Below are 15,818 nucleotides of genomic sequence, written 5' to 3' on the forward strand. Positions count from 1 at the left end.
CGTCGGAACGAGAAACACCTTTGTTTCAATGATTGCCACCGCAGTTCGTGTATTACATATGTGGCACACTCTCCTATTTGGCGATAATACAAAACGAGCGGCCCATCTTCGAACTTTTTTGATTTCTTCCGTCAATCCTATCTGGTGCGGATCCCACACATCACAGCAATACTACAGAGGGTGGACAAGCTTAGTAGAAGCAGTCTCTTCAGTAGACTTGTAGTATTTTCTAGTTGTTCTGCAACTAAATCGCAGTTTTTAGTTTGCTTTCTCCACAAAATCATCTATGTGATTTTTACGATTTAAGTTTGTCGTAATTATCTATAGGTATTTAACTGAATTGACAGCCTTCAAGTTTGTGTCATTTATTGCGTAAATTAATGGATTCCTTTTAGTGCTCATGTAGATGACTCCTTACTTTTCATTAACTGGAGTCAACAGCCATCCCTTGCAGAATACAAATGTTTTGTCTAAATCATTTGGCAATTGGTTTTGATCAACTGATGACTTTACACGACGGTAAATGACAGCATCTACTGCAAACAATCTACGAGGGCTGATCTAATTGTCTATTATGTAGGGACAGCAGACAGCCTGTAACACTTTCTTGCGAAACGTCAGATATTACTTCTGTTTTAGTCGATGACTTTCCGTTAGTTACTTCGAACTTGACCTTTCTGACAGGAAATCACGAATCCAGACGCATTACCAAGACGATGCTCCACAGGCACGCAATTTGATTCAAAGTTGGTTGCTAGGAACAGTGTCAAAAGCTTTTTGGAAATCCCAAAACATTGAACCAGTTTGACATCCCCTCTCGATAGCTCTCGTTATTTCGTGATAATAAACAGCTAGTTGTGTTTTACAAAAACTTTATTTTATGAATCCTGATGACAGTTGCCAATAAATCGTATTCTTCGAAGTAATTCCTAATGTTCGAATACAATACACGCTGATCAACCAGAACATTATAACTATCTGCCTAGTAGTCGGCATGCCCACCTTTGGCACGGATAACAGCGGCGACAGGTCGTCGTATGGAAGCACTGAGGTCTCAGTAGGTCGCTGGAGGGACATGGCACTACACAGTACACCAGCAAACACAAGTCAACAAATTCCCTTAAATTACAGGGGCAGCTTGTATCTGCCCCACAGTACAGTTGTGAAGGAGCTGTTCCCCAGGAAGACGACGGATTCGTGTGCTCTCATTGGCATGATGAAGAAGCTATTGGGATTCGTCAGACCATCCAATGCGATGCCGCAGCGCCAGTGTCCAGTGCTGATGGTGAAGGGCCCGTTTAAGTCGTAATTGCCGATGTCGTGGTGTTAACATTGGCACACGCATGGGTCGTCGGCTACGGAAGGCCGTCGATAGGAGTGTTCGGTGCATTGTGTGTTCAGACACTCTTGTTCCCTACTCAGCATTAAAGTCAGATGTTAGTTCCACCACAGTTCGCCGTCTGTCCTCTTTTACCAGCCTGGACGTGGTTTGACCTTGGTTTCGCCAATGTTGAAGACACTCACTCTTCCAACACCCAATAAGTCGTCCAGTTTCCGAAATGCTCGTGCCGATCTTCTTCAAATGGTTCAATTGGCTCTGAGCAGTATGAGACTTAACTGCTGAGGTCATCAGTCCCCTAGAACTTAGAACTACTTAAACCTAACTAACCTAAGGACACCACACACATCCATGCCCGAGACAGGATTCGAGCCTACGACCGTAGCGGTCGCTCGGTTCCAGACTGTAGCGCCTAGAACAGCACGGCCACTCAGGCCGGCCCTGAATCACAAATGAGGCAGACAATTAAACGTTAAAAATACCAAAGTACTTTTTAAACAATCTTTTTAAAAAAACATTTACTGTTACACAAGCTACTCTGATGGCTGAAGCCCTTATTAAGAAAGAATTCAAAATAATTTGTTGGCAGAAGGCCACATGCAATACTCCAGAACAATTAGCGGCTGAAAGCCTGAATTACAAGTGAGAAAGCAACTACACACTGAAATACCAAAATAATTTTTAAAACAATCATAAAGAAATTAACTGTAACACAAGCTACAGTGGCGGCTGAAGGCCTTATTAAGAAGAATTCAAATTATTTGTTGTCTGAAGGCCACAAGCAATAGGAATAATTTAAATAAAATATTATTTTTAAACAGTTGACACAATCAGACCAAATAAAAAAAAGGGAGTGATCCACAGTCAGTGCTCTGAGGATCGACCTTAAAAAAGTCACTACAGCTGCGTAAGTGATGAGACAGGAAGCCAAGAGTTATGCTCACCTAACAGGATGGCAACTCAAACTAGGGACAGTTTAAACACCGATCAATCCTCTTACCAAATCCACCTAACTTGTGATAACCAGTACAGCGATGGAATAATTCAAGCAAGGGCGAAGTGACTGAGAGCACTGCGTCTTCAGAATCCGGTGTTTAAAATATCGAAAGGCACAAGGAATCACTACAGCGAAGGCAGACCAAAGAAACGACAATCCACACCGCAATCAAGGAGGTTGTCGAACTACTCGTCATGCCGGACAGCATCGGCAAGACGAGGAAAAGTACAATGCCGCAAAAATACGCTAACCTCAGGGGCAGGTAACTGGGGCGTTAGCGGCCACTAGGCAGTAAAAAACCGCTGGTTGCACTTCACCAAATAATAACAGAAAATTGAAAAGCTAATAACAGGCAGTAGAAGACGGCTAATAGATTCCACGAACTTGACACGCTCCACTTTCTGCTGTTCGTCTTACGGTGACCCTCGAGCAGCAACGCATGAACAAATGGCGTGATCACAAAATGGAGGTTTCACTACTGGACTAATGTTCACTCACCTCCACGCGCTGGGACTGGTGGACAATGTGGTTGTGGCCCTCGCCACTACAGCCCCTCGATCCGGCAATGCCTGGTTGCCGCCAACGGTCCCGGCATGTCCTCACGCAGCTAGACCTCTCTGCTGCTCCGTCCCAACCGAACTACCGACACACCCGACCCGGAAAACACTTCACGTCCTTCCAAAAATAGTACCACAGTACTAGATATCGATGAACGCTGCTGCCGCCACTCACGGACAGACAATGGAAGCAAATGTAGTGGCGCCAGTAAACAGAAGAAGAAAACGAGCTATCATGGACTGTGCAGCTGGTACCGGCGGAGGTTCGAGTCCTCCCTCCATGGGTGTGTGTGTTTGTCCGTAGGATAATTTACGTTAAGTAGTGTGTAAGCTTAGAGACTGATGACCTTAGCAGTTAAGTCCCATAAGATTTCACACACATTTCAACATTTTTGAGAAAACGAGCCGCCACTATCCCTATTACACGATGCCAACCTACCGACGGCACCAACGCGAGCCGCACACGGCTCAGATTTATACGTGAACTTATTGTTCGAGTTGTTCCTTTATGATTATCCTCCAGTTTCTTTGTGACTGCGTTTCCCCTAACGACATGTTTTGTCCTATTTCCCTCGTCCGAACAACAAAGAGGCGTCGTGCGCTGACGCGTGGCTAACAATGGCGACTTGAAAGCACAGGGGCCGTCGGTGATAGCAGCCTTCAGGCGAACGTACATCTGTCGCGACTGTTGGGAGAGACATGGCGGCCAATCTAACAGCAGAGGCAGCCAATGTGGCGTCGAGGCAGGTGCTGTTCGGCTGGGTGGACCATGCGGCGTTCGCGCTCATGCTGACGCTCTCGGTGGCCATCGGCCTCTACTTCGGCATCTGCGGCCGCGCCAGGAACACCGCCAAGGTGGACTACCTGCACGGCGGCAAGACGATGAGGGTGCTCCCCGTCGCCATCTCCCAGATCTCGAGGTGAGTCTTCTCCACTGGGTTTTGGGCCATGCAATACATTACTGACTTAAAAGGTAGGGCAGAGCAAATAAAAATGGCCCGGAGAACAGAGTTCCATGGTACAAAGAAACACAGCAGAGGTAAGGAAATACAGAACTAACCTGAAGATTACGAGGTTTATTTCAATACACCTTAGACTTGACGGTTCCCCACAAGAAAGGTAATCGCACACTGACGGATCACGTAGGCTGGGTGCCCATGGAGGGCCGCGACCAGACTGACCTTACAAATGGCTCTGAGCACTATGGGACTTAACATCTCAGGTCATCAGTCCCTAGAACTTAGAACTACTTTAACCTACCTAACCTAAGGACATCACACACATCCATGCCCGAGGCAGGATTCGAACCTGCGACCGTAGCAGTCCCGCAGTTCCGGACTGCAGCGCCTAGAACCGCACGACCACCACGGCCGGCAGACTGACCTTTGCTAACAACTCTGTCAGGTGTGAATATAGTGTAAATGTGCTCCAAGGTTCGGCCGGCTGTATGGCCAGTTGCACCATCCTGTTCGAAATAACTGTAGATATTTTTCTTCTCCGTTAATGCTGCCAAAAACAGTTTCAAAACGTGGACAATGTAACGCGCCTGAGTCAGCGTCTGATGAAAGAAGAGGGGACCAGTAATGCGGGACGCAGACGAGGCACACCAAACTCCAACATTCTGCCAGCCGATGTGGCCCAGCGGTTCTAGGCGCTACAATCTGAAACCACGCGACCACTACGATCGCAGGTTCGAATCCTGCCTCGGGCATGGATGTGTGTGATGTCCTTAGGTTGGTTAGGTTCAAGTAGTTCTAAGTTCTAGGGGACTGATGACCTCAGAAGTTAAGTCCCATAGTGCTCAGAGCCATTTTAACCATTTGAACCCAACCGTCTGATGAAGCAATGGTGTTAAGTGGAAGTCCAAACCATTCATTGTTTGTTATCTCAGTGAACAGCCACTCACAAAACTGAAGCGCTGAGGAGCATCTGCTCGTTTTAACACATGAACAACAGACGTCGTAGAGATGCAGGTGCAGGTCCACGTGTAGTTCAAATGGTTCAAATGGCTTTGAGCTCTATGGGACTTAACTTCTGAGGTCATCAGTCCCCTAGAACTTAGAACCACTTGAACCTAACCAACCTAAGGACTTCACACACATCCATGCCCGAGGCAGGATCCTAACCTGCAACCGTAGCGGTCGCGCGGTTCCAGACTGTAGCACCTAGAACCGCTAGGCCACCCCGGCCGGCCCCAGGTGGATTGTTCGTCCGCATGATCGACGTGATACGCTGGTCTCTTCCTACAGGCGTCAGGTTGATTTGGCAGGAATCTGAAGCATTTTCTGGTGGACTGCACCTACTTTTTTGACTTGTGCAAAACAGGTCTGCCTGACGCCAATTTCTGACTAAGCACTGCATGGCACTCTTTGCTTGAACTTTGACACCAATAAACTTCTTAGGAAACATAGCGTTTCCACGAATTTGTTGTCACGTAACGTTCCACAACGGAACACTCACTGCTCCACTACGAATACCATCGTCCCCTTTACACTGCTCCACTCACACTGACACAGCCGGCACTACGCTCTGACCGGGTTTGGATCACGTGACGGGCGTACACGTGTCGTGCGCGTCACGGGGTGTGGTCGTATGCATACATTCCCATCCTATCGTACCCATTCTTCCGGGCCACTTTTATTTGCCCCACCCTGTATATAGTGTTCCATTGTCAATAAAATTCCTTTGATTACGAGTCGGTACCATTGTAAACTGTAAAACCAAGCTTTTCTGAATAGTAGAGTCTTTTTTAATGTTTATGGTGACACAGTCTCAAGCCCAACAGCATTTTTGATATTCCAGATAAACGTTCGTAATTTACTTCACTGTCCCATAATTCCCTATATATTCTATACCAGTAATTTCTCAAGAAAATGATACATCTGAACTTATATAGAAATATACGTAACATCGACTAGCCTCGCATTAAACTGTTTTGCAGGCATTTCTGCAAATATGCCAATGTGTCAGCCATGTAGCAGTCTGCAGTACTTAGCAGCATAGCTGGTAGACACCAGAAATTATGGCTCTACTGAATTCCTAACGCGACCTGAAGTATTGAAGGCAATCTGAACAGTAATCGCTTCATTTTAGAGGATGAGATATTAACATGATTCAAGTATTTTCTACGGGCTAGCGCCCGGGAAAGTTGACAGTTCCCCCTGTGTGATAACGATTCAGTAACAGTCAAAAGTCAGACTTTTGTGTGATATTTTTGTATTCATTTCTGTCTTAATACAAATCGCTTGTATATTTGACATGCGCGATCAGAGAGAATGCGGGAACTAGATCACTTTTATCATTACGTATCTCCCCTTATGTTAATTATTGGAATCATTCCCGTATTTAATTCATGACACTGATTTTTTTGACGTATGTGTCTCCAAACACCACGTGGTCCTCAGCTAACTAGTCAGTTTTAGTATTGCCTTCTTCGTCTGTCACATAAATGCTTTGCCTGCAGTGTTCTATTATGATGTATTTCCGTACATAAATGCCTGTCTGATCAAAAGTATCCGGACACCCTACGTAATGTGGAATTGCCCACCAGATGTCATGAGAGAGGACCCGCCAGTATAAAAGGTAGCGTGGAGTATTGAACTAACAGCAGAGAAGCGATAACAGCAGAATGCGTTTGTGGGGACAACCGCTCTATGGCCTTCCGTCCCCAAGAGTATCGCTGCAACAACAGTATCTTTGGACCATGGTCAGTGTGTTCTTAGACGCCAAGTGTTTAAATCATATCTGTCCGTATACTGTGTATAAATAAATAGTTTGTATGTGAATCGGTAACTTTGACAGTCATTACACATCATGAACATCGTGTTCGTTACCCAAATTCCACACGTTAGTCATCAGAGGTCACTGACTTAGAACTTTGGGTAGTCATTAAGTGCGACCGGAATAGTAAGTCAATCAGGAATTTTTCGACCGTTCTAAGACTGATGATGATGTAATTGTTAACTGGAAACGCGGGGGAGAAAAAACACGGCTGAACAACGAGCTGGCGGTAATTGTCGAGAGTTAAGGACGATTGTTATAAACAGTCGCTTGAAATTAGTAGAAGGAATTCCCCGTGAGTTCCAGTTGAGTTCAAGTGTTACGAACAGCCTAGCTGGCACAAAAATTTTGTGTAGGGAGTTAAACAAATTGGGTGGAATGGTCGACCAGCCCCTAAGAAACCTCTAATTTCTGTAGTCACAGCTAAGCGGCGCCGAGGTGGTATAAATGTGACGTCACCAGATGGCGGATGCCTGAAAGCGAGTGCTTAGAAGTGATGATTCACGCTATACATTCTGGCAATTCGATGGAAGTGTTTTGGTTTGGCGAATGGCTGAATAACAGTACCTGCCAGAATGTGTAGTGGAAACAGTGAAGTATGGAGGAAGTGGTGTTATGGCATGGGGGAATGTACTGTGGTTTGGACGCGGTCCCTTATTACACTTAGGAAGACTCTAAATGTGGAACCATATGAACACTTTGTATGTCATATTGCACTATGTAAGTAGTGTAACAGTTCGGAGACGATGATTGTATCAGCATGACAATGCACCCTGCCAAAAGCACCATTTGTTAGGCAGTGGCTTGTGGACAACAACATTCCTGAATTAGATTGGTCTGCCCATAGCGCCAACCTGATGCTATAGGAACAACTTTAGGATGAGTTATAACGTCGACTTTGCTCCAGACTACTGCGTCCAACATCGCTGAGTACGATTGGGCTACCATTCTTCCGCAGACATTCAGACACGTCACTGAAACTGTACTATGCAAAGCTCACCCAGTAATAAAGGCAATTGGTGGGCACTAACTCCTGGAGAGGAATTCCTTGATAAATTTAAGATTTTGAGTACTGTCTAGTGAACCTCAAATACTTTGACTATCAGTGAATGATTAATGCGGCCATTACGAAATAAGAATGCACTCTAAGAGAGCTTCGAGACGTTCTTATTTCTTCATCAACTATGGGAAACTGAGACCTTCATGGCAAGTGTGTGTAGAAAACGACCATGTTTGGCTAGAGATTTCCTTTGTTCCCGAATGGTTTTTACAGGGGCGAATAACGTGGGAGGAGTGATGAACGCGTGTGCCTCTAGCATATAGTAATTCGAGCACAAATTGTACAGCGTGCAAATAATGGACTCATACTTCCCTCCTTAGATTAATGATGTGTTTTTCAGTTATTCGTTGCGAGCCGTCTATCTCCGCTAGTTCGATTCCAGATTGGTGTGATCAGGAAAGGTTGGGGTTTGGTGTGTAGCGTCTGCGCTTGGTCTTCTTTCATCAGACGCTGACTCAGGCGCGTTATGTTGTCCACATTTGAAACTGTTTGTGGAAACATTAACATCTACATCTACAGCTACATGATTACTCTGCAATTCACATTTAAGTGCTTGGCAGAGGGTTCATCGAACCACAATCATACTATCTCCCTACCATTCCACTCCCGAACAGCGCGCGGGAAAAACGAACACCTAAACCTTTCTGTTCGAGCTGTGATTTCTCTTATTTTATTTTGATGATCATTCCTACCTATGTAGGTTGGGCTCAACAAAATATTTTCGCATTCGGAAGAGAAAGTTGGTGACTGAAATTTCGTAAGTAGATGTCACCGCGACGAAAAACGTCTTTGCTTTAATGACTTCCATCACAACTCGCGTATCATATCTGCCACACTCTGTCCCCTATTACGGAGAAGGAAAACACCTACAGTTACTTCGAACAGGATGGAGCCAGCTGAACCTTGGACCAATACAATCTTCAAACCTGACAGTTGTTAGCAAAGGTCAGTCTGATCGCGGCCCTCGCTGGGCACACAGCCGGGAGAGTAGTATGCTGACCACAGGACCCTTCACATCCGCATCCAGCGACGCCTAACGGTGATGATGACGTGGCGGTCGGTCGGTGCCGTTCACCATTCCGAGGTCTGTGCGGACGGAGCTCAATTTAGTTTAGTCCAGATCGGTGTTGCTAAATTCAGTAATAACTGTATGCACACCCGACGGTCACCCGTTAGATTAAATGTAAGACTATTCAGATTCGACTGTTGTAATAGGGACGTTGCGTTTAACAGCTTGGTTCAGTTCTTGAAAAACTGGTGCTGTAACACGGCGTTATTAGGTAAGACTGATTTTGGCGAAATCTGTCATCCATCGTAGGCCCATGATAATTATGCTCATCTGTAATGCACTCGCATCTGCAAACTTAGCTGAATTAATGGAAGGAGAAGTTTTCTTGGGTTATAAATCGGTACTCGAACTACAGTTACTCTTCTCTAAAAATAACATGAACTGGGTAGGCAATGTCCTTGGACTCCCATTACAGTTGGCTTCGCCTTCTGTTTCTCACACTGACACTTTTGTCGACAGTCACGTCTCTGGTACCACGCTGATGGGCGTTCCTTCTGAGATCTACTTGTACGGCAGTGTCTACGCCTGGGTCTGTGTGACTATCATTCTCTTCTCCATCATCACCAACTACATCTTCCTCCCCGTCTTCTTCGAGCTGCAGCTTACATCGACGTATGAGGTAAGTCCCAAAAACATACGGACGGAATAAAAAAAATCGCAGCACCAAGAAGGGGTTGTGCTATAAAAACGAAAGTTTATTCGTGCGGTTTGCGTGACATTGGTGCTAATATCACCACTAGAGGATGCAAATCAGGTTCGCTTTAAATACACCCAATAAAGACCTCATTATCACCACCTCCGTGAGTTAGAAAGAGGCGGAATAATTGGGCTACGAGCTGGAAGTTGCTTCTGCGATATTGCCGCGAAAGGCTTGCCAGGAATGTAGCCATTGTATATGATTGTTGGCAGCGGTGGTGACAAAAATTTATGGTCGTAATAATACCGTGCTCTAGTGGGCCATGTGGCGCAACCGAGAGGGAAGACCATCGTGTTCGACATTTGGCTCTGTAGGATGCATTCCACTGATTCCAAACCGCCGCCATTTGCAACCTCAGTGGTGTCAAGCGAGAGCTCAGTGGAGGGTGACGTGGAGGATTGTTGTATTTTCGTGATGGAAGCTGGTTCTGCATCGGTGCCAGTGAAGGCCGTTTGTTGCTTAGGAGGAGGTCAGCTGAGGGCCTGCAACCACTAGACACACTGGACCTACACTTGGAGCTATGGTCTGGTCTGCAATTACGTATGATAGCAGGAGCACCCTCATGGTTATCCCACGCACCCCGACTACAAATCTGTACTTCAATCTCGTGATTCGAACTGTGGTACTGCCATTCATGAATAGCATTCCAGGGGTTGCTTCCAACAGGATAACGCTCGCATACATGCATTTGTTGTCAACCGACATGTTCTACAGAGTGTCGACATGTTTCCTCGGCCTCCTAGATCACCAAATCTGTCTCCAATCGATTACATGTGGGACATAACCGGACAACTCCAACATTATCCACAAACAGTGTTAAACGTCCCTGTACTGAGCAACCAAGTGCAACAGGCATGGAACTCAGTCCCACAAACTGACATCCGGCACCTAAACAACACAATGCGAGCATGTTTATGTGCTTGCACTCAAAATTCTTTGGGGAGGAGAGGGGGGGGGGGGGGGGAGGCTACGCCCGTTATTAATGCACCAGCATTTCACATTTGCAATGGCTTAAATCGCGATTACATTAACCTGTGATCTCGCATTGTTAATTACTTAACCATGTTTCCTTGACAAATATATTCCTGAAATTTCGTCACTCTACATTAAATTTTTTTGTGTTTGTTTTCTCTTCCTACAGTATATTTGATGTCAGTGTGCATAGGTCCTTAAAAATTACTTGTACAATTAAAATAAGAAATTAACAGTGTGACAGAAAGCTGTTCACTAATCTCGAGCAGTAATATAAGATATAATATACTGTTAATAAAGGGTATCGCAAAACAATACCGATATATTTCGAGTGTTTGAAATAGGTGTCTTGAAGGGTTAATGGAAGACGGAGACCAATAGCCGAAAACGTCATTGAGGAACGCTGCAGAGGTCAATGCCTGCCGGTGCACATTCCTTCACACAGCGACCTTGGCTTTTTACGCCGAAGGATCGCAAGTGGGGCTTCATGCAGTGGCCCAACAGTGTTCAGGACATCAGATGGCGTCACGCGCGTCAGAATCTATCAGAGTACACAATAAGACTGTGCCTGAAGCGTCCTATTAAAATTAACCGCTGTATCAAACTAATTTTCTCCACAAAATAGATACCAAGTGTAAAGGATTAATGAGGATACGTCAGATGCCAATTGTTACCTTCAGATACTACACAGTGGGTTCCTGAATATAACATTTCCATGAAAAAGATGTGCGCCGGCCATGGTGGCCGAGCGGTTCTAGGCGCTACAGTCTGGAACCGCGCGACCGCTATGGTCACAGGTTCGAATCCTGCTTCGGCAATGGATGTTTGTGATGTTCTTAGGTTAGTTAGGTTTAAGTAGTTCTAAGTTCTAGGGGACTCATTACCTCAGAAGTTAAGTCCCACAGTGCTCAGAGCAATTTGAACCATTTTTTTGAAAAAGATGTGCCAGAATTAACAAACGCGGTGGATTTCAGTAAATACTGTCCGCCCTCATAACTGGAGGCATCTTTATTACCTCTAGCCTTGTAAAGATCTAGCTGTTTCTTCTCCACTGGTCGTAGGATCACAAGTATATGGAATGAAAGTGTACGGAATAAACACTGCATAACGAGCTGGCAAGTGGGAAATAATTCAGTGTTATTGGAATTGAAATACGAGATATTGGGATGCCACTGGATTTTATCTCCATTTATAGAAGCAAAAAAAAAAAAAAAAAATCAAGGAAAAGATTCTGACTGCCAATCTATCGTTACTGTGCGTGACAAGATCCCGGTGGTTAATCATTAGTTCCCGAGCACCGCAAAAAACACAATAATACTTCACATGATCTTATAATCAACCTGAGATCACACAAATACTTTTTTCGAGAGTATTTTAACTTTCTCCCAACAAGGTGGTTTGGAGAGGCATTAACAACAAGGTTGTGTGGAATTCCACCCGGGAAGTGCGTACTACGGAACAGGTGACCCCTACAAAATCTTGAGCATGACGGGCCAGAAAGATGCACTAGCTGGGGATAAGACCTACATCGCGCAAACGCAGTCAGGCAAAGAGGAGCCCGCCCGGTTAGCCGTGCGGTCTAACGCATTGCTTTCCGGGCGGGAAAGGGTGCCGGTTCCCGGCACGAATCCGCCCGGCAGATTAGTGTCGAGGTCCGGTGTGCAGTCAGTTTGTGGGTAGTTTTTAAGGCGGTTTTCTTTCTGCCTTTGCGAATGCGGGCTGGTTGCCCTCTTTCCGCCTCAGTTACACTATGTCGGCGATTGCTACGCAAACACTGTCTCCACACACACACACACACACACACACACACACACACACACACACACACACACACACATTATATATATATATATATATATATATATATATATATATATATATATATATATATATATATATATATATCACCCTTACTCTAACATGCAAACATTTGGGGTTACACTCGTCTGGGGGACGAACCACACAATAACCCTGGGTTCGGTGTGGGCCGACGGGTGTCTTGAGTGGGCTGCTGTAGCCTGTTGCGGGAACGAAGCCTGTCCGTCGTTTCTAGGTCCCTAGTTCAATACAATACAATACAAGGCAGAGGGGACGGGCGGGTGGTTTTCTATACCACGTTGTGTGCAGAGGTTTAACAATTGATTCCGTCTTTACGCGGAGTTGCATTTCACACACTCGTTCCAGTATTGCCACCTCGAAAACTACTCGTAGACTGCCTAGATTAACACATGATAACGCAAGTACGTCGTCAGAGGTAATTTTTCAACAAACTGTTCCATCTTGATATGAAATCAGATTTTACACACGGACTTACGTATTACCTCTTCGGAAACCGACCACAGACTACCAGTAAGCTATCTTAGCAGTTTGGCACCTGCCCTCTCAGGGCGCACTTGTGATTTGTCCATACTTCCCATCACTGACCACTAACAGTTTGCTATGACGATTTTCAGGCAGTTTTGGCAGTAACTGCGAAAGAAGTTGCGAATTTGATAATTGTACTCAGCTTGTGTTATGTTACGTCCTTTATCGAGAGACCAGAGAGGTTAGCTCATTTTGAAAGGAGTAGCAGCGTCTGTTGGTGAGTCTGGCATTGTACTTGGTTTGAAAAGGATGGAAGCTGGCCTACCGTGTAGTGGGGGAAGCATTATTTAAAAAGGACTTTGTAATAACATGTTTTGAGGAAAATATTAAGGAAATGGGATGAACGGAAGAATAACAAAAGCCAATTTTAAGGTAATTCAGTCTTTTTGTATTTGTAAATGTGTAGTTTCTTGTTTTTAGAATATTGTGTATGCTTGAGGTTTACAATGTTACTTATAATCCGTCTTGATTGCAAATGCATGTGACGCAGCATGTGAAAGTTGCTGAATTTGGACGGGTTACTCCTGAAACCGAAATATCAGATCTGAAGAGGGTTCTAGATGAACCGAAACCGCTCATATGAATAAACATTTTGCAATCAAGACGGAATATTGTAAAATCACTGATTTCGGCTATCCTAGCAGACATTGTGTCTGTTTTTGCAATGCTGGAAGTTTGCTGCAGAAATTTTATAGTGAAGCACATGGACCTATCTGATACTTGAAATAGGAGTCAAAGTAGGCAATTGTACAATGGAGAGCTATTTTGAAATACTTTGAAAATTTGTCAATGTGTGAGATCTTAATGAAACGGTATATTTTTTGTATCCTGCCAGGAAGGCGGCGCATGGGTCTGCTCCTGTAAACTGAAGGGTAGGCCGAATGTAGGAAGTGAGTATGAGCAGGAAAGGGTGAAAATCTCTCGGTACTGCTCTTAGAAATGGTTTTACTACATCACAATATTAACTGAGTACATAAGTTTGCAATGAGGTGCGAAGCCTTAGAGTCGTCGTAAGTAGTACATAGTCTCAATAGCAAGCGAAGTGTCCCATCCGTCTGCTCTTGATCAAATGGACACAATCTGGAGCGGAGCTCGTAGACCTCTCCCGCTCCGGCTAGAGTGCGCTGTCGTTGGTGTTTGTCGTAGTGCCAATCTAACAGAGCGCACCTACGTTGTGGCATCGTAGCTATCGATACCACAATACTGTTGACATGGCTTAATGAACCATAATTATATTTTATCAGTCGTTAAGATTGGTTCCCGATTTTCATTTACTTTCACGACTTTTTACACGCTCGCATTGCACATCCAGTGCTGTATACTGAGAAGCATTTTTATGAAAATTGGTGAGATATCGTCTAGCATTTCACGTAGCAAGTACGGTAAACGAAATTTGGTTTTGGACAGTCACATCAATATTCCACATAGCAACAGGTCGCGGAGTAGACAGGTGTTCCAGGCGCACAGATCTGCCAATAAATTTAATTACCATCAAACATCATGTCCATTGTAAGGCACAGTGACTGTCCGAGTGTTTTTGTGAAAATATCGATATCATTTCTGAAGCTTAATACCAGTAAAAGATTTCGGTAAAGAGAATTTTCAAGCAGCATTTTCAGAGAGTCAGATTAGCTTATTATTCTTGCACAAAATCAGAAAATGCCTTTCAGTTAAAGATGGAGGTCTCGCAACAATGTCTTCTCTCTTAAGCCGTAACACATTCGTCCATACTCATACAGATCAGAAGCTAGACTACATCTTTTTACAATAGTTAACATCGAACCAAAGCCCTCTTAGTTCAAGGAATAAATAAGGCGTCAGCGGTAATGCTGCTTTCTCGCAGTCAGTTGAGCACGAGTATGCTTCAAATATCTCGCCACGGCTCCCCCAGAGCGTGGCATGCGGAGGGTGAGCCCTACCGCTACACCCCCACCCGCCCCCGCTAGGCCAAATCGCACCGCCCGACTCATGCAGCACCATCACCGCCAGAGGGTGGCACGGGACCGCAAGTCCCACCGCCACACCTCCAAACCGAATTGCAGTGACGCAGCCACCGCCCTCTGGAAATCCACCGCCCCACCAACACAACCAGACCGCAATAGACCGGTGATGCTGTATTGTAACATATCACCCCGGACCACAAGTCCCCAGAGCGTGGTACGGGACCACCGCCACACCTCCACCCCCCCATGTTAGGCAAAATTCTTCCGGCTGACTTATGCAGCACTATCACCGTCGGAGGGTGGTACGGGACCATAAGCCCCACCGCCACACCCCCACCCGCCGATGTTAGGCGAAATTCTTCTGGCCGACTCATGCAGCACTATCACCGTTGGAGGGCGGCACGGGACTATAAGTCCCACCGCCACACCCCCAAAGTAAATTGCAGCGACGCAGCCAATGCCCTGCGGAAATTTAATGCCTCACCAACAGTTAGACCGCAATAGACCGGCGATGCTGTATTGTCACATAAAAACCTGTCTCAGAACCTTGCTCTGCAGGCGCTGCAACGCCCGCATCCTGGTGACACTAATCGCGGCCCATGCAGCAGATCCATACGTGAGGGCAGGCAGGATAACTGTTCGGTAAATGCGGAGCTTGGTATGCAGGTTAAGTTACCTACTGCGAAAGAGCGGGCACAAAGCCCTGGTTAGCCTTTGCCCCTTGTTGGTGACATACTCCGCATGATAGTGGAAGAGCATGTTAGTGGAAGAGCAACTTGTGGTCCATCTGCGGAAATTTAATGCCTCACCAACAGTTAGACCGCAATAGACCGGCGATGCTGTATTGTAACATAAAAACCTGTCTCAGAACGTTGCTCTGCAGGCGCTGCAACGCCCGCATCCTGGTGACACTAATCGCGGCCCATGCAGCAGATCCATACGTGAGGGCAGGCAGGATAACTGTTCGGTAAATGCGGAGCTTGGTATGCAGGTTAAGTTACCTACTGCGAAAGAGCGGGTACAAAGCCCTGGTTAGCCTT

General features: G+C 45.6%; 1 protein-coding gene across 1 annotated transcript in view; it reads left to right on the forward strand.

The window, feature by feature from the left end:
• Positions 1-15,818, forward strand: part of LOC124796095 (sodium-coupled monocarboxylate transporter 1-like) — a 128,686-nt gene that overhangs the window by 32,963 nt on the left and 79,905 nt on the right. The window contains exons 2-3 of the mRNA XM_047260181.1: positions 3,532-3,813; positions 9,262-9,421. Coding sequence (XP_047116137.1) covers positions 3,593-3,813; positions 9,262-9,421 — 381 coding nt within the window. The 5' untranslated portion in view covers positions 3,532-3,592. The remainder of the gene's footprint in view (positions 1-3,531; positions 3,814-9,261; positions 9,422-15,818) is intronic.

This window comes from Schistocerca piceifrons, chromosome 4 (assembly GCF_021461385.2).
Source record: "Schistocerca piceifrons isolate TAMUIC-IGC-003096 chromosome 4, iqSchPice1.1, whole genome shotgun sequence".
In the NCBI taxonomy this organism is placed as follows: domain Eukaryota; kingdom Metazoa; phylum Arthropoda; class Insecta; order Orthoptera; family Acrididae; genus Schistocerca; species Schistocerca piceifrons.